The sequence below is a fragment of the Gopherus flavomarginatus genome, chromosome 14 (assembly GCF_025201925.1).
Source record: "Gopherus flavomarginatus isolate rGopFla2 chromosome 14, rGopFla2.mat.asm, whole genome shotgun sequence".
NCBI lineage: Eukaryota > Metazoa > Chordata > Testudines > Testudinidae > Gopherus > Gopherus flavomarginatus.
Window position 1 is genome coordinate 39,837,455 of NC_066630.1, and position 24,405 is coordinate 39,861,859.

The window sequence follows — 24,405 nt, forward strand, 5'->3', positions numbered from 1 at the left end:
GCGGGGCGGGAAGACAGCAAAATGACTTGCTCCTATTGCATCCTCTGTTGACAGGGTCGGAGAGTGATATAAACTGTGGCTTGGGTGCAGCCTTGGCTTCTCAACCCCTTCCAGCCAGCAGGACTGTCCCAGTAGCTGACTGCAAGGAATCAAGTGGGTTTTAGTTATGGGAAAAAATAGGATAAAGAGAACCTGCAGATCTGCTGAAACTTTCTCTTTCCAGATCTCCTTCAGGATGTTCACCACATCCTTTTTGTTCAGCTTCTTGTTCTTCACCTGGCCTTCGTACCTCAGGTACACAGGGACCTTGTCCCCTTTGCCCTAGATAATATGGGAGACCATCAGGTAGCAAAGAAGCTATTTCCATAGACTATGGAGCCATGGAAAAGGTTTGTATCTCTGGGTAAGCTCACAAGGGGGGAGCCATCTGGGATAGGTTCTTTCATCCCCAGTGTTTCATAGGTAGGTCTGGTGCCACAATGAAGCCACAAGGGTGGACATGAGTCAGTTGGAGTCTGCACTAGGCACATCTCTTCCCCCTTGCAGTGAGCTAGATCAAACCCTTGCTACATCCGTGACTCTCATTTTAACGCCATTGCACCCATGCAGCTGTGAACACAACTTCTGTGCATGCCTCACAGTACAGTGTTCCCCAGACACCGATGGTGAGTGTGTCATACAGGTGACACACACAGGCTGGGTAACCCTCCAGCCCATATTAGTGAATGGCTATTTCCCAGGGAGGAGTAACATTTCCCTGATCTCTGACATGCAGTTTAACAGGAGTGCCTGGCATCACTCAACATGGTCTGCGTTCTGGGAGCAGTTTAGCAAGTGTACTGAATAGCTGCTAAAGGAAAGAGTCCCTTCTGATCTACCTTAGCCGCAACGAGGGGGAGGGACAAGGGCTTCAACGTAACAAAAATGAGGGGATAGCCTCCAGCAGCGATGCAGAGAACTTCCTAGGAGAGGATAAAACGATTCAAGCTCCTGGAGAAAACTAAGGAGGCAGAGACATGTTATGAGCAGGAGTCGCCAGCTCATGAGGGCAGACAAAGGAAATCTGAAACCACATGTGACAGAGCAACTGCTTGTAAACAGTCACAACACGTGGGGTTTACTGAGCTGCCTGTTAGGGAGGCATCAACAAGAAGATCTTTATATAATGCAGCATTTGTCACCTGTATGTTTGGGGGCTAGGCTATCTCAAGCAATAGGCAGTGTCTGGCAGGGAGACAGCACCCCTAGCCCAGTAACTCCTTAGCTAACACTTTGCACTTTCAGTAGCTGCTGGTAAATCTCAACTTGGAGATTTGTTCTCCTCCAGCAAGAGGGCAACTGGTTGTCCTTGGCCTAAGGCTTCCAGCAAACAAGTACCCTAACAATCTCATCTTTATGTATCAATATTGCTTCCATGAAAACAGCTATGTAATTCCAAATGGGAAAGGCTCTTTCCTACTTTGCCAACAGTCAGATATGTATTACCAAGTCCTCTCACCAGAGTAAAGCAACCAAGAATGAAACACAAATACCAGCCCGGGGAAGGAGTCCTTCTCCTTCAGCACTCCTGTTCCTATTTCCTCCAGAAGGACATCCACTAGCTGGTCACTGGTCTTCCCCTCTTCCAGATAGCTCCACCGCTCAGGCCCACCAGAAATCACCTCTGTAAGAGCAGAAACAAACTGAGCTGTTGAAGGAGGGAGAGCACTCCCAGGATGTCCTCCAGCTGGGTGCGATGTTCGTGGGAGTTTTAGATTTGTATAGATCTCTGTCGGTGCTCAGCCCTTACCTTAAACACACAATACAAAACAAGAGTCACTGAGCCCCTCCAGCTGCCAGCCCCACCTCCTCCATAAAAGCCTGCAAGGAAGAAATGGGGCTTTGCACTGTGCCCAGAGGTTAACAAACTCACAGCACTTTGAGATGGGATGTCCAAAGCAAATCATCAACCAGAGCCTGGTACCTGCACATTTTGCCCAGTCAGGCCGGGGGGTGGAGCTGCGCTGAACTTGCTGGAGTTCGTTGTAGAACCGGTCTCGCTCTTCCACGGTCTCTTGGTGGATTTCCAGCAGAGTGTCATACTCCCTTTGGAGGTCATCAAAATCCTTCTGCAGGACTTCCATCTACCAAAGGGAAAGTGGGGCACAGATAAACCAGTGCTGATGGCTCTGGACTTCTCACAGTTATTCAGTCCTTTTTCAGACTGAATTTTAGACCAGAGGTGGCCAAAGAGCAGCACAGGTGAGCTTGGGGTAGTCCATAGCTTCCTAGAGTATGGCTGCTCATCTTTAGAATGGAGGTGGAGCCCTGGGATGTAATATTCCACTTGGCCACCCAGATCAAGCAGAGCATCTTTTCCTGGGACTTGTAGCCTCTGAAAGCTGCCACACTGATGGGGAATTGCTGCTTTTTAAAGGTGACCCGAAAATAATTTTTGTAAAGTTTTTTTTTTTTTCTTATGGTGTAAAAGGGGGCTTGAATGGGCCTTTTCTTAAAGAATAATAATAATAATAATAAAAAGGTCTTGGGGGCACTGTGCTCCTGGCAGACCAGGTGCCAGCTCATGCCAAAGTCCCCATGCCTCAGTTGAACACTGACAAATACCTAACTGGGATCAGTCTGGCTCCCCTGTGTGTATAGTATTGTTAAAATAGGTATTAGAATTATAAAAGTGAGTTTAGTGTTTAGACGCTAATGAATGCTTGTGAGTTGCTGCCTGCGTTCATCTCGCCTTATAACATCTGTATCCCATGTGATAAGGTAATGGTTGAGTGTTTGTGTTGTAAACCTGTGTAAATCACCAGACAGACAGACATTAACTACTAGAGAGGAACATTAAAGAAGGTGTAAGACTTTGTTGTTTGCTCTCCTCTCACTGCATGAAGAGGAGTCTTGCAAGTGAATTCCTCCCTCAGTTGAGTTTGCATCTCAAAGCTGAAATAGGGAAGGGAATAAAAAGGCCTAAGAACAAGGAACTGTTTCTTTATGCTACTTGGACTCCGGGGAACCAGGATTACTAGGCATAAGCAAAAGCTCCCCAGCTGCTTAACCTGGGTTAGCCCTAAAGGACATACAGAACTTGCTTATTACAGAAGCTTCTGTTACTTTGGAAACTTATGATTAACTCATTTGTATGTATCTATGTTTAGGTTCTGTAACCATGTAAATAAATCTTATTTCCTTTTCCGGTTAATAAATCGGTATATAGTTTATTATAGAATAGGCTACCAGTCTTGTCTTTGGTGTGAGATCTCAGGTGCAATTGACTTGGGGCAAGACAGATCAGAGCACCCCCGGGGGACTGTGTGTGACTCCATGGTAAGGCTGTTACAGTGCTGAGGAGTTCACACTTCATAATTGGTTGGTGAAATCTAAGTATAGAACTTACAACCACATTGGGGTTTGTGCCCTGATTCTTAACAGTCTGCCCTGAGGTTGGTCCCATGCTCTTGAACCAATGCAGGACAGCTTGACATGCATCTGTTTGTTACTTGAGAAATACCTGGTCTGAAGTGACCTGTTTTTGCTACCAGTCCTTCTGAAGGATGGAAGGACTAGCAAGATAATGACTGAAACCCAAACCCTGAGAGGAGGGAAAGGGAGTTTATTCACACCTTCATTGTTTATGTTTCTGTTTATCTATAACTCAAACTCTGGGGCAAAAAGTTCTCTTTGTGAAAGATTCAATACCTGCTTCCCTGTAACTGAAGGCTGAGAGCCTTTGCTCCAGCAAAAACAGATACAGAAGGCCTAGTATTTCTAATGTAACAACCGGGCAGAAAAGCACCAGAAACCTGCCAGGCTCCCTTAACCCATCAGAGGGAAGCAAAAAAGGTGCACACACTATAGATGTTTTTTGCAGTTCACCTTTAATGCAAATTGGGGCAGCGCTCAAAAAGCAAATGTGGGCACCCCCAAGCTAGACCCTTTGATAATACATCAACTTTTTTCCAGTCTATCAGGCAGCTCTTTGTTTCTTTCAGTCACTCTGAGCCAAACCCCATCCATGCCCCCATTCTCTCCTTTGCACCCTGACCAGTGGCAGGAATGATTCTGAAACAACCAGTGGGCTTGCTACAGATTGACATGAGTGATTCCTTGCTCTGGGCTCTAGCCCAGCTGGGAGCTGGATGGAATGACCCCTTCTAGCCCATGACAGCTCAGGAGCAGGGCTAGGTCTGGGACTTTGCTCAGGTTTGTTCATTATGTCCTTTGCTGAACTGTAGGAGAAGAGGCGCTGCTCCTGCGTGTGTGCACTGCAAGCCGAGTGCTCACGCTATGTGCTCTGAAAAGGAGGCAAACAAACAAAGCGAGCCACCTACAACAGAGGCTATTCCAGCCCTCAGTCCAGCTTGGGGAAATGTCTTCAGTCCGCTAGCAGCATGATGATCCTGGAGCCACAGAAGGCTAAGGAACCCATTTCATACCAGAGGGAGATGCAGCAGCACCACCAGGCAGACACAAACTGCCAGCTGCATGCTGCTTTCAGTAAGCCAAGCTATGGAGAGGGCTATGGTGTAAGAGATACCTAACTTCATTACCTGATTTATACAGTGCTTTACAGCACTACATGCCGCTAAAATTGACTCTTATTACCAGTAAGAGAGCAGGCTACACAGAGAATATTTATACTAACCAACACCTCTCCACCTCTGTATATTACTGTTAATACACCACAGCAAAACCAGCCGTGCTTTGAATCCAGAGGTTACAGCTCTCCAGATGTGGCTTTTTAATTGTTCTATGGGAAGCCCCAATCAAGGGGATGTGACATTTATTTTCAGGGAGGAATGAAACAATGTATTGAAATATTGCTAAGGCTGAGATCCGAACTGTCAACAGGCAGGCACTTCTGCGTTACCATTTCCTCCCTACCATATCTCCTTGTGCCTACAGACAAAAGCCAGGTCAGGTGCAATGGGACAAGTTAGGGTTGGAGTGAGCACCTCCTGGGTTTGCTTAGTCTATACTTTAGCCTGCACTCCAAGATACTGTATGGTATTTGTGTGGTAGACACAGCCTTATGATCACCTTCTCAAACAGATCAGAATATTTCTTCTCCTGCGATTCGAAGTCTCTCCTGGGTACAACATCTCCGTAATCTGCTTTCATCGTGTTCAGCTCCACCTGGGCTTTCGTGAGGTCCTGCCGAGCTATCTTCAATGCCAGCGTTACCTTGACCAAGTCTTCACCCTTGACGTCTTTAAACAAGAGTTGTCAGTGCACAGTCAGATGGAGGGCTGTGACCGCGAGCCCAGCTCTCTGGAGGCACGTCCTCAGGTGAGTGTTATTAAAGCCCCCAGAGGTTCTGATGTGCTGTCGCTACAGAGGCAGTGCAGCAGTCCCAGTGTTCCCAGCTTTTGACAGTTTGAGTCACATGAGACTGGCTAGGGCTGGAGCCCATCTGCTCATGGCATGAGAATCTCCAGTCCTCTTGTGAATGTCAGCCCTGCCTGGGGGGGAAAACCCCATCTGACTGGCTGCCTTCCCCACTGCCCCACCTCCAGGGGAAGAGCAGCCAATCAGGGCTTCTGCAGGGGGCAGACAGAACTCTCTCCCCTTTCCCCAGGAGCTGACACTCCACTCATGGGATGGGGGTAAGGGGAAGAGGGAACTAAAGAGCACAGTAGCTCAGGGTGGCTCCATCCCTCCTTCCCTCCTCTGAGCAACAGGGGCAGGATGGTGCCTCTTCCCCCCCGGAACACCCTGCCTGGGAGCGGGAAAGTGGGTTGAAGAACCCAGGAACTATAGGAGAAGCAAACGTGGGACTGGGAGGACAGATCTGCTGTGGGGCTGAGGAAGCGTACAGTAAATTGCTGGGCTGAAGGAGGAGCAGATGTGGACCTGCTCCTCCAGAATTGAGGAGGAGGAGAAAGGGGATTGGAGAGTAGCTGGAAGCTTCGCAAAGCAGGGCCAGAATTCGGGAGACTCGGCAGCGCTGTAATGATCGCATACACAAGGGCGGGGGTGGGACCCCACTCGACCTGTCCTTTTAGCTTGGCTTGTGAACCAATGATAACTACTCTCTGGGAATGTTTTTTCAACCAGTTATGCACCCACTCCGTCTAGCTTATATTTCAATAGTTTGTTTATGAGAAGGTCATATGTATATATTTATGCAAATACGTATTTGCATAGTGCTTCAATCCCCATTGGTGCCTCTGGCTGCTATTGTAATGCAAACATTCAATACTAAAATAGGCTACTTACCAGGAACTGTAGCTCTTGGAGTAAATTATCTTTGTGGACCCACATTCCCTGTCCTCCTTACCCATGTTCAAAGTCCCAGGCTGGATTTGGGTTGAGGGGAAGGGACAGAGCAGAAGCAGGGATGCGCTCTCTTTGTGTCTGAACATTCAAATCCAGATATGGAGCACTCGTGTGGACACCAAGCTACTGCCTTCTAGCAAGTTCCCAACCAGCAGCACTGGGGGTGAAAGCATCCCAGAGGGTGACTCTGCAGGGGCCACCTACTCAAAGAATCACTATCACTGGGAAGTAACCTGACGGGCACAAACTCAGAGCAGTTTTGTAAACACAAATGCTCAAGATCCTGGACTTCCAGAAGGTTTGCTGGTTCTGAGGGCTTGACCTTGCAGCCTGCCAGTCACAAGATCCTTGAGCATCAGCAACTTCCACTGAAGTCAAAAGGTATTAAGGGCTCTCAGCACCTTGCAGGATCTGGCCCCGGAACACCTGTTACGCTAAGTAGCGGGTGAGTGCTGAGTCTTCCATGCAATGCAGGTTATGTGGCTCGGGGTTTGGGGCTTGCTACAGGAGAAACTCTTAGAAAAATTCGCTGTCTCTACCTTGGACTTGGCGAAGCGACATTTCCAACTGCTGGTTGCGCATTTCATTCAGATCTGCTAGCAGCAGCTTGCGTGCGTCACACTCGTTAATGTAGCGCATGTATTCCTTGGCCACATTCTTCCGCAGCTTGTTCACCTGCAGGGGACAGGATGGTGGGCTGAACTCAAGCTCTCAGATACTGTAGAGATGAGCATCAGTGACAAGCCCATGAGAAAACTAATCGTTCTCTCTTCAGAGCAGGGTTTGAATAGTGTACAGTAAATAAGGCCTGGGGCCACACACACAACGAGGAGAAAACAAAATGGTGAATAGCTGCTCATTCCCTGAGCACTGTCCACCCTGTGCACTGAATGAGGCAGGCTCCTGTGGGAAAACAGCACATGATCATGTACTTAAAGCCTGTATCATAATGCATATGCACCAGGGGGTCAAATTAAGGTTGCAAAGGCAGCATTAATTTTGGCATTTCCTTCCTTTTGAGTGATTGATTTTGCAACCTTAATAGCATTCTTTTACATTTTTTGGTTGTAGTATTGTACATATACAAAGTTATCTTAAACCACCTTTGTCCCGTGCCACCCCCCAACACCATCCCCCCATAATCTGAACCTCTGAGAGGCTTGCAGAGAATCTGGCCCCAGCTTCCATTCCCAGATCTGCCAGAAGTGACGCTGTGCAACCCCTCCGTTACCCCAGCTGTACAATGCAGGGGCATGAGGATCTGCTAATCAAGAAGGACTGTGAAGTGCACAGAACCATTAGCACCAGTCAGTGAGGAGCTGAGACTGGAACTCATGGTCTGTGCCTGCCTGGTGCCCAGAACTCCTCCCCCAGTGGTTAAAATAGACTGAAATAGGAGCGAGTTTTCACTGCACAAGCCAAGGAGCGGTGGGTGGGCTGGCGAGCTGCACCTTCAAGCCAAGAAGAGGAGGGGGAGATTGACCTTTGCATTTAGAGGGAACTGTGCTTCCCACACTTACAGTTACTTGCCTAACCCCTGCCTTCCCCATGGCCAATGGGGTGACAGGAGCTGCTGCGCTATCCCCTCATCAGGAGTTCTAGCTCTGTGGCTGCAAGAAGCATGCTTAGTGTGGACGGACAGCATGTTAGGAAGCGCCATGTGGCTGGAGCACGCTCAGTGCAGATGGAAGGGTTGGAGCTTTTAGCTAAGCAGGTGCAAATGGTGATGCTCAGTAGTCACAGGTCAGCTAAATGTGGGTGGATTTTAATGAGGCCAGCAAGAGGCACTTCCTCACCCTTGCCCCACTTCAAGTTCCAGCTTCAAGAACAAATGGATATAAACTGGCCGTCAGGAAGTTTAGACTTGAAATTAGATGAAGGTTTCTAACCATCAGAGGAGTGAAGTTCTGGAACAGCCTTCCAAGGGGAGTAGTGGGAGCAGAAGACATATCTGGCTTCAAGACTAAGCTTGATAAGTTTTCTCCTAACTTCTTTTTTAGAAACAGTTTCATAGAGTCACCGGGGTGATGCTCTGGAACTGCTCCATACAAAGCCAGTCAGGACTCTGGGGGAGCCTCCTCTCTCTGAGCAGACTGTCTCCAGGGCAAGATGCTTACACAGCTTTGACCTTCCTGGGTCTGACCATGGAGCATTCAGCATCCATGCCACACTCTGCACTTCTCCCAGCGAGTCCACCCAGGCAGGGCTCCTGGGGAAGCCAGAGGGCCCTGCACCCCAACTCTGCAGCCAGATGTGACTCTCAGCAGTCGGTAAAACAGAAGGTTTATTAGTCAACAGGAACACAGCATAGGACAGAACTTGTTGGAACAGAAATCAATGACTTTCAGCCAAGTCCATCTTGGGGGGAGGGGAGCCCAGAGCCAGGGCTCTGATCCTTCCCCTGCGTCACAAGCCAGCCCAGACTGACCCGCTTCCAGCTGCCTGGCCCCTGCCCTGCCCTGCCCATTGTTCCTCCTTTGGCCTTCGTCTCACTTCTCAGGCCAAGAATCACTTGGTCGCATCCCTCTCCTGAGTCTCAGGTTACGAAGGGGTGGCCATATCATTGGTGCAGGCAGCTGGAGCAGCCTCCACAAAAGTCACACCCCCTTATTCCCACCACCTAGACATTGGTGCAATACACAGGGAAACTGAGGCACACAGCATTCAAGCAAAACAGTAAGACTCACGTAGGCTCACATACAACACAACAAGGGAAAAATCCCCACTTTGTCACAACAGCTTAACACCCTTCTTGCTGAAACTTAAACAAAAAATCCACATGAGGCAGTGTGATGGGGCATGGGGTGTCCACCCCACACATGGCTGAAGGGGTTACGGTAGCTACATGGGCCAATTAACCTCCTTGTCTGCACCTGGAGAAGGAGTGGGGCGAGGGAGGGCGGCACTCAGACTAATTAGAGACAAGGCTCTGCTGGACAGGAACAGGAACAGGAGGGGCCTGTATAAAGTTCAGTAGCTGAGAGCAGCTGGGGGTGGCAGAGGGAGAAGCTGCAGTCACTCTTAAGGTGAGAGGAGGCGAGGTAGGAAGCAGCCCAGGGATAAGACTGTGCTGACAGAGCCTGGTTGTTGTAAGGTCCCTGGGCTGGAATCCCATGTAGAGGGCATGGCTGGATTCCCCTACCAGTCACTGGAGAAGTGGCACCATTAAGGGGCAAGTGAAAGAGAAGACTGCCTAGGACAGTGGGTCCTGAGAGATGTTGATACAGTGGGAGGGGAGGACTACAGGGCCTCGGTCAGAGGACCAAGCCACAAAGTGGGAGCAGATGAATCCTGAGGGAGTAAGAGTGCTGGAGTACAACTGCAGGAAGTGGCATTGACCTTGCAGAGCAACTCCCTAGATGAGGCCAGAAGGAGGTGCACCCCTGTGACAGACAGACACCTCATATTCTAGCCTGAGCAGTTTGTTTGACAAAGTTATAAGCAACTGAAAGCTTATAAATGGGAAATGTTAGGCAGCCTTTGCTGTAAAAGCAGCAGAGTCCTGTGGCACCTTATAGACTAACAAACGTATTGGAGCATGAGCTTTCGTGGGTGAATACCCACTTCATTGCATGCATCCGATGAAATGGGTATTCACCCACGAAAGCTCATGCTCCAATATGTCTGTTAGTCTATAAGGTGCCACAGGATTCTTTGCTGCTTTTACAGATCCAGACTAACACCGCTACCCCTCTGATACTTCGCCTACAATAAAATGAATGATAGCTACGATATGGACAGGTAGATACAGGTACACCCACACACAGACATGGAAATGGGAGTCACGTGACACACTTTGGAGCCATGAGCTCAAATGCATTTCCCATCCACTGCTGACTGGCTCTCTGCCCACTAACTCGCCTCCCCTGGGACTCATCTAGTATTCCACGGTTCTTAGCAACTTCAGCCATTTTAAATATTTCCTCCTCCTCCCCTAAATGGGGATTTCCCACAGAAAATCATCTGCCCAAAATCCAGGCCAGGGACATCCTTTCTATACATAAAAATGTCATGGCTTTATATCTGATGTCTTGTGGTCTGATCTTCATCCCACTGGAAGAGGGAGAATTAGAGCTGGACTCAGTAGTCACGTCCAGCTCGGCAGGGCCATGAGACATTGGTGTTTATCATCAAGACCATTTTTATATCTCTTTTAGAGTAATAGATTTTGTTCTGCGGTTGCTGTATTTTTCTCAACACTCGTGAGGGAGGAGCTAAATAACTCATTTGTGGCTTTGTCATGTGTCAGTAATGTGCCCATCCCATGTATTGTGTCCACAGACACAGTGAAAAGCATTGACATGATGGCTGGGGAAAACACTGCACCTGTAGGCTTGGCAGTTCATAGCCCGGGCACCCCTGGGCTTGCTACGTCAGTTATGAAAGTAAAAAAATTGATTGAGCCCTGACACCTCTTTCATTACAAATTAAGCATCAGGGAAGACAAACCTACACCCACAACTCAGCAGAGTTTTGACAGCATAGCAGAGTGGAACGTGCCATCTGCAGGGAACATTGCGCTGGAGAACTCTGCATTAGCACTGAATCAGGCTGAGCACGCCAAATCATCAGCACCTTACCAAGCCTGTATCTGCTCCCATTGGCTTAGTGGGAGCAGGATCGGGCTGTCTGGGACTTGATGCATAAGGCTGGGCTGGGAAACATCCGGTTGATCATTATCCCACTTTACCTGAGTCTGCAGGGAGCCCTTCTCCTCCTTCATTTTGTCGATAAGCTTTAACAAATACAGTTTCTCTTTCTTCAGCATCGTTATTTCAGCCTTCTCCTCTTCCTGCAGTGCCACGATCTGCCGGGTGCACTCATCTGACACAGACACCAGCATTGCCTTCAAGGGCTCCAGGGAGCGGATCTTCTCCCTCAGGTGAGCTACAGGAGGAAAGGGTGGGCTCTCGTAATTAAGGATTCAATAGGCAGACGAGTCAAATTCCATAGTCCTATCTAAGACCTACTGTTCACAACTGGAATCTGGGACAAAACCAGCAAGTTTTTCCTCCACCTGCTATGGTGAGCAGCTGAAGGCTGGTTTTCTTCGGAATTCTAGCTTTTGGGACTGTATTCTGCTGATCTCTCTTCCTATAGGTATAAGCTCCATGTGGGCTGCTGATCTTAATTCACTGCTCTTTATATTGGTTCCAAACACTAAATGCAAAAAGGATCTCTGGCTTTTTTGAGCACCCATGATTTTCTTCTTTTCAGAGGTGGCCAGCACCCCCCAAGTTTTGCTTTAGCAGATCTCCCAGAGTGGAATGGCAGGATTTCAGGAATGGCAGATTGGTGTGGTAGAGTCAGCTGGTAGCTCATTACCCACTCACTATCACAAAGAAAGAGCTTGAATCCTCCACGCTACTCCTGGTGGAGATATTGGCCTCTAGATCCACAGCCACATGTGTGCTGCTCCCCTAGGAGTGACTGTCAGGAACATCCGGTCACTCCCAACCATGATTTCTCTTCCCTTTTGAGGATGCTCCTCCCTCTTACCAGGCTCTCTTCCCTTTGCCTCCTCCAGGAGATTGCCCATGACGACTCACGCGCCTTTCCCACCCTTCTCTCCAACTCCTCTGACAGAACCCAAGGGCTCTGCTCTAATTCGGACCTTCCACTGAAATACATTTTTTCTTAAACTCACCTATGGGGTAGACATAGTGACAGCACTTATTCTATTGCTGATATTCCAGCTACAAATACACAGTAAGATGCCGTGGGTTTTGATTGCTTGTCTTTCCTATTTTTATGAGACCAAATGCTGCCAGGATTAAAGGAGTTGCTCAAAGATGCCGTGTGTGCTGAGTTCAGCTAGCACAGCAAGGGCTCTGCCATAGTAACTGCTGTGTTGAGCCAGCAAACATCCATTCTGGAGAAAGGAGTGAATGGAAGGAAAGAATTGCTGGTGTGGTCCAGACAGTCCAACTTGCTCTCTTCCACCAATGTCCTGTCATTGTATTTATCTGTAGGATGTTCTGCATTTTACAACTTAAAGTGCATGCAATCCTAGAATAGGAGGCACTATTTCTCATCCCACTATCCCTAAAAATGATGCACAGGCGATTTCACTCCAGGGCTGTGAATACCCTGAGATGTCTTATTTGTTTTGTCAAGTTTTCCCACTGTTGCATGTACACTGGGGCAGCTCCCCTCATAGTAGCACTGGGGGGAGCACCAGAGTAAAGCAGCCACCAGGACTTTCACCACCTGCTCAGGGCAGGTCTAGAGAAGGTGCTGTTAAAATCACCCACAGCAACTCTACACTGTTGTTCTCACCATTGCTGCCACTTGTGGAGCTGTGCTAGTGCAAGTGAGGCAGACTGTGGTGAAAAGCCCTGTGTAGGGAGGGTCCTAGGATATGCTGAGTCCAGCCATTGCCAGTTCTCATCAGGTGAGCTCAAATAACAGACTGTTGGCAAAGAAAAGTGAAAGGTCCAGTTTCTGTAGTAACCCAAAGGATTACATTTACTCCTGTTACTGGCACACTAGAGATACAACACAACATCCCTCACACCATCCTAAGTCGTGCCATTATGGTGACACGTGCTATTTTACTCACATTTTCCAACGCAGGTAGTGGAAGTCACCCAGCTACCTTTTGGCTTTGAAAAAATCTCTGTAACCAGGGAGCTTACTAGGAGATTGCACCTGCTGTTTCTAACCTTCATAATTTCCTGTGGAATCTAGACACTTTAGCACAACCAGTCACTTTCCAGAGACAAGTAGTCTCTCTTGGGAAAGTGTTGTCCTTTCAAAAGATTGTGAGCTTGTCTTCACTGCAAAATTAACTCAGTTTATAACTTGAGTGTTGCGCTTCACTTGTGTCTTGTCCACACACAAAACCTCTTCAGTGTAGGGTGGTGATGGTTTTAAATTGTGTGAGCTGGCCCACCAGGGGTATAAGCTAAAACTCAAGTGAGCGCAACTTGTCAGCTACTAAGATGATCACTCTGCTGTGTGGCTGCAGGCTAAAGCCACTCAAGTGCTCCTAAGTCTTCCAATGCCTTCCTCCAACTCTCCCCATGTGTCCAGCAACAACTGACGATTCACTGTGAAAGGATCCACAGAGCGGCTCAGCTTAAACCAGTGGTCACCAACCGGTCGATCGCAATCAACTGGTCGATCCTAGAGGATCTCCCAGTCAATCACGATCTCCAGTGGCACAGCGGGGCTGCTGCTAAGACAGGCTCCCTGCCTGCCATGCCCCCACACTGATGCCGGAAGCAGCTAGCGTGGCCCCCTGGGCAGGGGTCTCCCTTCATGCACTGCTCCAGCCTGCAAGCACTGCCCCTGCAGCTCTCAGTGGCTGGGAATGGGAAGCTGCGGCCAATGGGAGTTGCAGGGGTGGTTCTTGCAGACAGGGGCAGCGTGTGAAGCCATGTGCTACCCCTCCTCCGCCCCAGGGGCCACAAGGGCGTGTTGGCCCCTTCCAGGAGCAGCGTGGGGCCAGGGTAGCGAGGGACCCTGCCTTAGTGGTAAGTGCTGCCCGGCAGGAGGCTGCAGCCCAAACCCCAGCACTGAGCCCCTTCCCGGAGCCAGCACCCTGTACCCCTCCTGCACTCCAAACCTGTGCCCTGACCCCCCTCCCACAGCCAGCACCCTGTACCCCCTCCTGCACCCCAACACTCTGCCCCAGCCCAGAGCCCCCTCCCCCACTGTGAACCCATCAGCTCCAGCCCAGAGCCCGCACCCCCTCCCAAACCCCAAACCCCTACTCCAGCCCAGTGAAAGTAAGTGAGGGTGGGGGAGAGCAAGTGATGGGGGGAGGATGGAATGAGTGGGGTGGGGCTTTGGGGTAGGGGCAGGGCCTCGTGGAAGGGGTGGGGTAGATCCTGGGTTGCCCTTAAATTCAAAAGTGATCTTGGGTGTAAAAAGGTTGAAGACTACTGGCTTAAACCACGGTACGTGGCCCCAGAAAGCCCAGTGCTACATACCGGTGAGTGCGGCACCAGTGTCAGTACACAAAAGCTCGAGTGCTGTTTTACAGTGTGGCCACTTTCAGTTGAGTGAGGCTAACTTGAAATAGTAACTGGAGTGCAGATAACTCAAGTTTACTCTGCAGTGAAGACAGACCCTCCCACTGAACTCTACTCTTTATGGAGTTTCCAGCAACGCTAAATGTTTCTAAGAATTAGTACAAATAGCTGGGGGGGAGGGTCTGCAAAGCTTCGCTCCCACAGCTTTATTTTCTGGCTTATGCTTAATGTCTTCATGTTCACAAGGAGATTTTACTTCAGAAAGTTGTTTTCTAGGAGACAGCGCACCAACTAGCACAAGCTTAGTGCGCTTTGGTTACTCACAAGAGCTAATAGGGAATGAGACAGCTGCCGAGTCACTCGCACTAGCAAGATAAGGCCCAACTGGCTATGATGTAAAACATGGCACACACAGTCAAAGTATGTTGTCATAGTAGAGGCTTGGTTTCAGTTTCAACAGGAGATGAAGTGCTACAGAGATAGCATGCTCATCCCTTGGGATAGGGAGGGTGTCTCTTTTTGTTCAGTCCATACAAACCATCCAGCAATTGAAGAGTAATTCTGACTTGCTGCAACCAAATTCCTGTGATTGAGAGTCAGACTTCAGGTACAGAGCTATTCTATTGACTCACTCTGACTGCAGACTGGTGCTGACTCATTGGCTCTGATTCAGGAGCATAAGACTGAAAGTCCTTCTGCAGCAAGAGAGAATGTGGAGGAGGGACAGGAAGTTCTGCAGGGAGAAACCCAGCTCAGACGGGCTCACGCTAAGGTTTGTATGTATATATGCAGTATTGCATAAATGCAGAATAAAGACAAATCCTAGGAATGGAATGAGTCATAACCCATCGTGTGTGCTGCACAGAGTGAGGTAGAGAACTCACTTGATTATTGTCCCCTCCAGCCATCTCTCATTGAAAGGATGGTGGCTCTGTGAGGCTCATAGATAGGGGGAAAACTTTAATAGGGAAAAGTGGGTAGCTCCTCACAACGGAGAGAGATGGCAGGATCCCCACCCTAAACTTAAAAAACAACATAACCCTGCTCCAGTTTTCTTTTTATTCTTAAAGCTTCCAAATCCATTTGTTACCATGGCAGCTAGATTCTCCAGGCAAGCCAACGTATTCACTTGGTTTCCAAAAACAGTTATATTATAAACACATGTTGTTGGTGCCCCTAGACTCTATGGGGAACATTGCACCCTAACTTACATGGAAGGGTAAAATAAACATCTAAATTTAGATGTTTAAGAAGCAACACAGTTTTGCCTGAGTGGGGTATGGAACCCAGACCATGGAGGAAACTCATGGAACCAAATCACCACTAGATTGAGGTGGTCAAACTGCTCAAGGGGAAATTGTCTTAATGGTTTAAATTCATAGTTAAAACGGTCGTCTTTCCCCAGTTAAGAGCCTGCTGCCACCATCCAGGATACTGGTGCACAAAGAAAGGTTTTGGGACTAGCTGGTCCAGGGGAATGGTAATGGGACATAGAATATTTCACCTCCAGGACACTGCTTCAATGGAGATGGAACTTCTACCATCTGACAGCTGGTCGCTGGCCTGTGTGAGATGAGTGGCTGGTTAGTCTATTTCTATCCATCTGCAGTGTTTAGAAAGCATACATTGCTGTGACCTCTGAGCACTGGACATGTTTGATGTACACTAGGAGCTACCTGGAAGCAGTCAGTTCAGTCTTTGCCTGCCCTGCTATAACTGTTATCCCAACCATAGTTTCCAATGCAATTGGATTAACATCATTAAAAACATCGGCCCACTCCACCATGAGAGTGGTCCTTCCGGGGCAGAGTTGAGGCCCTGTTGCTGCCTGGCTTGTGTCCATTCTGGAGCTGGATAGGTAGAAATTCTTTATCAGTGAGGCAGAACCAACAGATCATTAGACAGACAGACTCTCCGGTTCACAGTAAGTACTAGAGGTAGTTAACAAGAGCCCATGTATTATTATTTTGCCATTGAAGCCTGCCTCTACTGCTCATCCTGTAACTATCTGATACTGCTAATCTACTGCGTAAAGCCACCTGTCTAGAATGACTGTTACTCCCAGCAGAACAGAATCCAAAATCTTACCCAATGTAACTTCATACTCATTCTTTATGGCAGACAGCAGGGGCTTGTAGGTTTTGAAGTCTTCTATGAAGAACTCAAAGATCTCTCTATAAGGCTAACGGAAGACAGAGAGAGAGAGGGAGCACTATCAAGGACTCTGTTCATTTTCCTTATCCAGAACTTTGGGGCTAGCTGTTGAGGCAATCACTGTTGCTGTCTTAATGACTGCACAGATTATGATGTAGTTGTCAACATCCTTTTAAAAATACTGTGAAGTCTTAACAAAATAAACACTATTACATTATCTGCATATTGAGAATTGGATCCCAAAGTAAGTCACAAAAAATATATTTCCAGCTTTGCCATTGAAATGCAACAACCTCTGGGGTGGAGAATGACAGACAAGAATGGGAAATGTTGACAGTGGGGCAATGGGAAAGTTTGGCCAAGTATCACAGGGCAAATCCCCAATCATATGAAAAATGCCATGGGATCTTCAGTGTCTGAGCAGAGCTGACAGGACCTCAGGTTTTGGGGTAAGCAAGTTTTGTTAGGTGGTAGCTACGTTATTTGCAGAATATGAGCCAGTTGTGTCTGATCAGGGTTTGCCCTTAGAGTTCAAGATAATTATAACATGCTGTTTATTCCCAATATCTCCAAAATCCCTTACATTTGGTGCCAGTGCTTGGTATTCATTGAAAGCCTGGAACAGGAGCTATCTAGTGACACCTAATTCCATGTAAAATTCCAAGCCACTATAGAGCTAGACCTGGACATGAAACTAAGTAATATGGTCTTTTTTTATAACTTTTCCCTTGTTTAATACAGACATTTACTGCCAAGCAGAACAGCTACAGCAGTAACAGGTAACTGTAAAGGGACTATATTCCTGTAGACATCTCTGTAATGAACCACTTCTATTTTCTTCTATTCATTTCATTTTAACTAAGAAAGGCATTCCTGGCAGTGCCTCAGAGTTCCTCACATCCTCACTGCATGCTGAACTCTCTAATCACCATGGGGTGTGCCTCTGTACTAAAGATAAGCGAAAAAAGACACTGTTTTGCCCCATTGTCAGTGTTGTCTATTTAGACACTAAGGGCGGCTGCGCAGGGATTGTCTCTCCCTACCTGTATGGTCAGTGCTCTGCACAAGAGGGTCAAACTCATTTGGGAGGGAGTGGAAATTAGTCCCTTTCAGTCGGTGTCCCTGGGCTGGAGTACCATTCACCAGGAAAGACTTCCCAGTCTCACTGACTGCAGACTGGACCCCTTTACTGAGGCAGCTGGGGGGTTCACTTAAAGAAATTTCTCATTTATGAAACCTCCTTCCCTCTGTCCAGTTACCTCTCTTTACTCCCCTCCACCCAAACCTTTCCCCTCACCCCCACTGCGGTTCTTTCCCCTCTCCTGTGGCCCCTTTGGGGATTTGTCTCTGTCTCCACACCCCCAAATTATGTGAGTGGGGGGAGTAGAGCAAGAGCTGCTTCTCTGAACTTGGGGTGATCTGATCTGCAGAAGGGGAGGCAGGGAGAAGCAGCCACTCCTCTGAGGCCAGTGCTCAGCAGGGGCAGGGAAGAGAGAAGGAAGAAGTCTCTCCACTGTGCACATTTGTCAGCAAGGCTCTACAAAGGGGCTCAGCAGGAGGAGGGGGACTCAGTGACCTATGCCCAATCTCGCATGAGGCTGGAGAAATGGGTCTTGGGGTCAGATTTGGTCCGTGATCTGTTAGCTTGGAACCCTGGCCTGGGAGAATGGGGTCCTGGTCCAGTGTGGGACCTGTTTATTTGTATCATAGTAGTGCAAGACACTGCATGTAGGCCATAGTCTGGAACTTCAGCAACTGCATTTGGCCCACGAGTTGCATTCTAAGGCCCATTCACATTTCCAAAAACCAACAGAGAAATGAGGCAGTGGCAGCTCAAGAAAATCTGAAGTGTTCTAGGAGGTGGTAAGTGTTATCATCAGAGCACAGTTACACTGCTTTGTGCACATTGCTTTAAAGTGCCAAGCAAAGCCAGTTCTCATTCAGCACTGGCCAAAGGGACTTCTCTTTCCATCTGCTTTTCTTTTAAGCAACCTATGAATGGGCAGTTAAAAAAAAAAAATCCATCCCACTCTGCACTGATGTTTGAATTCACCAGTGTCTCCCTTCCATCAGACCTGGAGCTTAAGTTCCTGAGTGTTCTCTTTAGTCAGGTCCAGAGACTGCAGCTCTTTCCTTAGGTAGCATTCCAGCTCCTCCAGGTATCGTGGTTTTGCAATGGTAAGAGAAGCCTGTTTCTTGCTGCAGACAGACAGAAAATGGCAGGCAAAATTCTACCACATCTACAGTTTACAATCAATGAGCCCTAGGGTTCTCTCCTCCCACCCCTCATAGCTTTAGACTGGATCACTTTACTGTAGCAGTACATCTTTCCAATATGAGAGAGTGGCTGAAAGGAACAGCGGCAGATTCGATTGCCACCCAGCCAGACTTGCCCACACAACTCAGGTTCAACAGGGCTGTGCCTCATATATAGGTTGCACTACAAAGAGACACACATTTTATCTTGCTGAATATCTGTGAAAAGAAGTATTGGAGTCCATCTCTATTTGTGTCAGTCTGGAGTACAGTGTGTATTCGAGGCAGAGAGCAGGTCTTCCCCCCATTACATTTTCTGTCCTCCCATCTAGGCCCAAAACTAGAGGAGATCTGGCAAGCTGGCACTGGAGTTCTCATCAAGGTGTGTGTGTGAGAGAGAGAGTGTGTGTGTGTGTGCATGTGTGAGAGAGTTTGTCTGTCTGCTCCTCCATGTGTATGCGGCGCCTCACCTTTCACCAACCCACTTCCCATTACTAACCTCGCAACCAGGGCTAGCCTCCAGTGTCCTGGCTGGCTGGCCAAGCTGCTGGCCTGCAGGGAGGTGACAACTCCCAGTCACCAGCAATACAGGATTCAGATGCAGCCAAATTTACTTGAATGCTTTATTGACTTTGTTCTGGTTGGAGCCTGCCCTGTTGGCTGACAGGAGTTGTAGTCAGCTCTGTCCTGGAAAGCACCTGACTGCCTAGGCGGGATACCCAGGGAGAGGCCTGAAAGGTCTGGAAATGGAGGGTGGGGTAAAGGCATTCCCCTTGGGGGTAGGGCTATTCCTGGCATGCTGACATTAGGATTCTTCAGCCACCTACAGTATGTCTCCCCCACTGGGACACCTTTTTGGTATAGAAAGCCAGGCTGAGGGTGCTGTACCAGGAGATAATAAATGCCAGCTGATTAGTTTTAGATGACTCAGAGAAAATCTGAGTTCTTTGCGCAGGAAACCAAGAGCTCTCTAGGACAAGGGTGCCTTTTTCCTATCCCCTCATCCATACTTGCTACATTGTGCTAATTAACAACAGTTACATTTAAAATCTCCCAGACCTCTTAATTATCATATGATCAAAGCTTCTTAGAGTCTGCAAAAACAACGAGGAGTCCTTATGGCGCCTTAGAGACTAACACATTTATTTGGGCATAAGCCTTCATGGGCTAAAACCCACTTCATCAGATGCATGGAGTGAAAAATTCAGTAGGCAGGTAGAAATATACAGCACATGAAAAGATGGGAGTTGCCTTACCAAGTGGGGGGTCAGTGCTAACGAAGCCAATTCAGTTGTAGTGGAGGTGGCCCATTCCCAATGGTTGACAAGAAAGTGTGAGTATCAACAGAAGGAAAATTATTTTTTGTAGAGACCCAGCAAGTCCCAGTCTTTATTCAGGCCTAATTTGATGGTGTCAAGTTTGCAAATTAATTCCAGTTCTGCAGTTTCTTGTTTAAGTCTGGTTTTGAAGTTTTTTTGTTGAAGAATGGCCACTTTTAAGTCTGTTATTGAGTGTCCAGGGAGATTGACGTCCTCTCCTACACAAGATCCATTGTCTACAGCCAAGCCCTGGGATACAACTGCATTTGCTCCAATCCCTCAGACAGAGACAAACACCTACAGGATCTCTATCACGTGTTCTTAAAACTACAATACCCACCTGGGGAAGTGAAGAAACAGATTGACAGAGCCAGAAGGGTACCCAGGAGTCACTTACTGCAGCATAGGCCCAACAAAGTAAGTAACAGAACGCCACTAGCCATCACCTACAGCCCGCAACTAAAACCTCTCCAGCGCATCATTGAGGATCTACAACCTATACTGAAGGATGATCTCTCATTCTCACAGACCTTGGGAGACAGGTCAGTCCTCGCTTACAGACACCCCCCCCCCCCGAAGCAAATACTCACCAGCAACTACACACCACACCACAGAAATACTAACCCAGGAACCAATCCCTGCAACAAACCCCACTGCCAACTCTGTCTGCATATCTATTCCAGGGACACCATCATAGGACCTAACCACATCAACCATGCCATCAGGGGCTTATTCACCTGCACATCTACCAATGTGATATGTGTCAGCAATGCCCCTCTGCCATGTACATTGGCCAAACTGGACAGCCTCTATGCAAAAGAATAAATGGACACAAATCAGACATCAAGAATTGTAACATTCAAAAACCAGTAGAAGAGTGCTTTAACCTTCCTGAACACTCAACAACAGACTTAAAAGTGGCCATTCTTCAACAAAAAAAGTCAAAAACAGGCTTCAACGAGAAACTGCAGAACTGGAATTAATTTGCGAATTTGACACCATCAGATTAGGCCTGAATAAAGACTGGTAGTCGCTGGGTCACTATAAAAAATAATTTTCCTTCTGTTGATACTCACACCTTCTTGTCAGCTGTTGGGAATGGGCCACATCCACCCTAACTGAATTGGCCTCGTTAGCACTAACCTCCCACTTGGTAAGGTAACTCCCATCTTTTCATGTCCTGCATACTTATACCTGCCTACTGTATTTTTCACTCCATGCATCTGATGAAGTAGGTTTTAGCCCACAAAAGCTTATGACCAAATAAATTTGTTAGTCTCTAAGGGCATGGCTAGACTTGCGAGTTAGAGTGCATTAAAGCAGCCCCGTGTGCTCTAACTCACGACACGTCCACACTGGCAAGGCATGTAGAGCACCCGGACTCCGAGGCTAGAGCGCTCCCGGTACTCCACCTTGGCGAGTGGAATAATGTTTGATGCGCCCCCACTGGAGTGCTGCAGTGCCTGTGTGGATGCCCTGGTCTGTTAATGTGCTCTGATTGGCCTCCAGAAGTGTCCCACTATGCCTGTTCTAGCCACTCTGGTCATCACTTTGAACTCTACTGCCCTGCCCTCAGGTGACCAACTATCAGACCCACCCTTTAAATTCTCTGGGAATTTTGAAAATCCCCTTCCTGTTTGCTCAGAGAGACGTGGAGTGCCCTCAGCGAATCTTTCCAAGTGACCATGCCTCCACCTGCCAGGCAATCCCCAGTATGGAGCAATGGCAAGGTGCTGTACCTCATCAGTGTTTGGGGGGAGGAAGCTGTCCAGGCCCAGCTGCGCTCCAGCCACAGCAATTACGATACCTTCAGGTAGTTATCAAGGGACATGATGGAAAGGGGCCATGATCAGGATGCACTGCAGTGTAGGGTTAAAATGAAGGAGCTGTGGAATGCCTACCGCAAACCCGTGAGGGAAACGCTGCTCCGGTGGTGCCCCCACAACCTGCCATTTCTACAAAGAGCTGGACGTGATACTTGAGGGCAAGCCCACCTCCACTCCAAGGACCACCGTGGACACTTCAAAGCCCAGTTCAACAAGGGAGGAGAAGGAAAGTGCAAGTCAGGGTGCTGAGAAGGAAGACACCCTGACATCCCTAGATGCATGCAGCCAGGAGCCGTTCTCAAGGCAGGAGGAAGGTAGCCAGTCATGGCGGCTGGTGCTTGGGGAAGGACAAACACCAGAGAAGGTTCCTGGTAAGCGGCTTTTATTTTGGGAAGGAAGTTATTCAGTTTGGGCTCCTGGGCCAAGGAGGGTTGAAGGGTTAGGGCTGCATGCATGCCTAGATGTGGAATAGGGCATTGATGTGCTCTCTCGCATCATGGTAATTGGCCTCAGTGATCTCTTCAGAGGTCTCATGCAGAAGCTGGGCAATCCGCTTGCACAGTTTCCTTGGCAGAGCTACTGTGCTCCTTGTCCCAGTCAGGCTAACATGTCCATGCTGCTGTGCCATGGGGGCGAGGGGGACCATTGTTGCACACAGGCAAGCTGCATATGAGCCAGGGCAGAAGGGGTATTTCTCTATGGTTCTCCAGGCACTTGTGGATCATCGTGGGCATTTCATTGACATTAATGCAGGCTGGCCCGGAAAGGTGCATGACGCACGCATATTTCAGAACACCAGCCTGTTCAGGAAGCTGCAAGCCAGGACTTTTTTCCCAGATGAGAAGATCACTATAGGGGAAGTCAAAATGCCCATTGGAGACCCCGTTTATCCTTTAATGCCATGGCTCATAAAACCCACCACACACTAGAGTGTTGGGTCTAAACTTTTGGTGAACTTTGGGGAGCCAAAACACACCCAGACTGGCCGTCTCTGCATAATCCTTTCTGAACCCTTTATCGAACAAAGCACTGACCTGCAAACTACTCATGACACCCCCTTTATTAAGTAGCCATTAGCCTTTATCTCTATGCATTTACTTGTTAAACTTGCTTTTCCTGTAAAATATTGATTGATTATGCATGACCATTATCTTTTGTTAATCACTTTGTTTACTTCTGTGTATAAATATTGATGCTCACCCCTAATAAAGGGGCCACACTTAATCTAAAGCTTTTTAGAGCTAAGGATAGTGTGAGCCCGTTGATCAACGCATTGGTGTCTGGTCTCTGACAGAATTGTGTGCCCCATACCAACTCCGCACGAACTCGGGTGCTGGAGAGGTGAGTGAGGACTTGCTTTATTACCTAACAATTTGGGGGCTCGTCCGGGATTCCTTCTGGTGCGGTACCTCTGTCCAGTGGTCAGACCACTCATATATGAATTGGCAAGGCGCCACAGGAGATTTCTCCCAGCCAATTCAATATTAAGGGGTCGTGTACTGGACAGCAGGGTAAACGCCAGTTGGAGGGCTCCTGTCAGACACCATGGGTCAAGGGACTAGCGTGCCTCTTGAGAGTCCGTTGGGGATTGTAAATAAGTTATGGAACGAAGGGAAACTCCCAGTACAGACAGGAATGTCTAGGAAGAAGTTGTACACACTATGTGTAAGGAATTGGACTGGGTATACCGCGGTATTGGCCGACCCGGAGATGAGGTGGCCTTCGTATGGCTCTTTCGAACAGGCTGCCTTAAGAGGAGTAAAGAGCCAGATCGAAAAAGACCATCCGGGACAGTTATGTTACTGGCTTTGTTGGAACACAGCAGCAGAGCTGTGGAAATCTTTAAAAAATTATGGCAGTCAGGTACTCTCCCGAGAGTGAACCCCCTCCAGGTTATTTCGATGAAGGGTGTAGACCACGGCGTGTTTTGACTCGTCAGCTGGTCCCCTCTGCACCTGCCCCTATTCCTCCGCAGGGGGACTCTCTCCATGTAGCAGAGGGGAATCTGCAGAATCCCAAATTGGAATTTCTGCAGAAGGATGAGGAGGAAATGGAGGGGCAAACCTCGGGAGGAGTAGTTACTAGGCTAATGTCCAAACAGATACAGCAGGGTGCATGCCCCTCCCCCCCCCCGAGGATAGCCCAGAGGATGTCCCCGTCAAATCTCTTGCGAGTAATAAAAGTATAGTTAGAGAGATGCCTTTACAGGTGCACCACCAGCTCAGCCCATTCCCCAGGCCTGGATCAACTACGGGAAACAGCAGCAGCCGCAGCAAACTCAGCCTCCTCAATGACGGTACCCCGGGGGCGAAGACAAACAATGTGATGGTCTTATTTCCTTAATGTCTTTAGCCGGCTCCTTTCTCACTTTCTCCCCTCCCAGCAAAGAGCCTCGTTTAACCCTTTCAGTCCAGGGACTGCCTGTCTCTTTCCTCATTGATACTGGGGCTACTTTCTCTCTTTTAAATCATGCCCCCTCTCCCTGGCTATCCTCTGAGGTTAAAATTGCGACTGGGGTGGAGGGCAACCCACAGTCTCTGGGACTCACTTTGCCTTTGAATGTTATTTATGCTGATAAATGTTTTCCTCACCATTTTCTTT

General features: G+C 48.3%; 1 protein-coding gene and 1 long non-coding RNA gene across 8 annotated transcripts in view; both read right to left on the bottom strand.

Annotated features, from left to right (window-relative positions):
- LOC127034063 (uncharacterized) overlaps nucleotides 1–24,405 on the bottom strand; it is a 163,767-nt gene that overhangs the window by 23,366 nt on the left and 115,996 nt on the right. The gene's annotated exons all lie outside the window — the stretch shown is intronic.
- The window catches only part of TSNAXIP1 (translin associated factor X interacting protein 1), a 234,700-nt gene that overhangs the window by 12,902 nt on the left and 197,393 nt on the right, over nucleotides 1–24,405 (bottom strand). For 3 of the 7 annotated variants that reach the window (XM_050922391.1, XM_050922388.1, XM_050922392.1), the window contains exons 4-11: nucleotides 18,479–18,602; nucleotides 16,338–16,431; nucleotides 10,961–11,157; nucleotides 6,810–6,945; nucleotides 5,032–5,201; nucleotides 1,964–2,123; nucleotides 1,533–1,663; nucleotides 193–321 (exon numbers count right to left, since the gene is read on the bottom strand). In XM_050922391.1, coding sequence (XP_050778348.1) covers nucleotides 193–321; nucleotides 1,533–1,663; nucleotides 1,964–2,123; nucleotides 5,032–5,201; nucleotides 6,810–6,945; nucleotides 10,961–11,157; nucleotides 16,338–16,431; nucleotides 18,479–18,602 — 1,141 coding nt within the window. Of the gene's footprint in view, nucleotides 1–192; nucleotides 322–1,532; nucleotides 1,664–1,963; nucleotides 2,124–5,031; nucleotides 5,202–6,809; nucleotides 6,946–10,960; nucleotides 11,158–15,753; nucleotides 15,813–16,337; nucleotides 16,432–18,478; nucleotides 18,603–24,405 lie in introns of those variants that run through there. The other 4 variants (XM_050922394.1, XM_050922393.1, XM_050922395.1 and 1 more) reach the window with 3 other exon arrangements.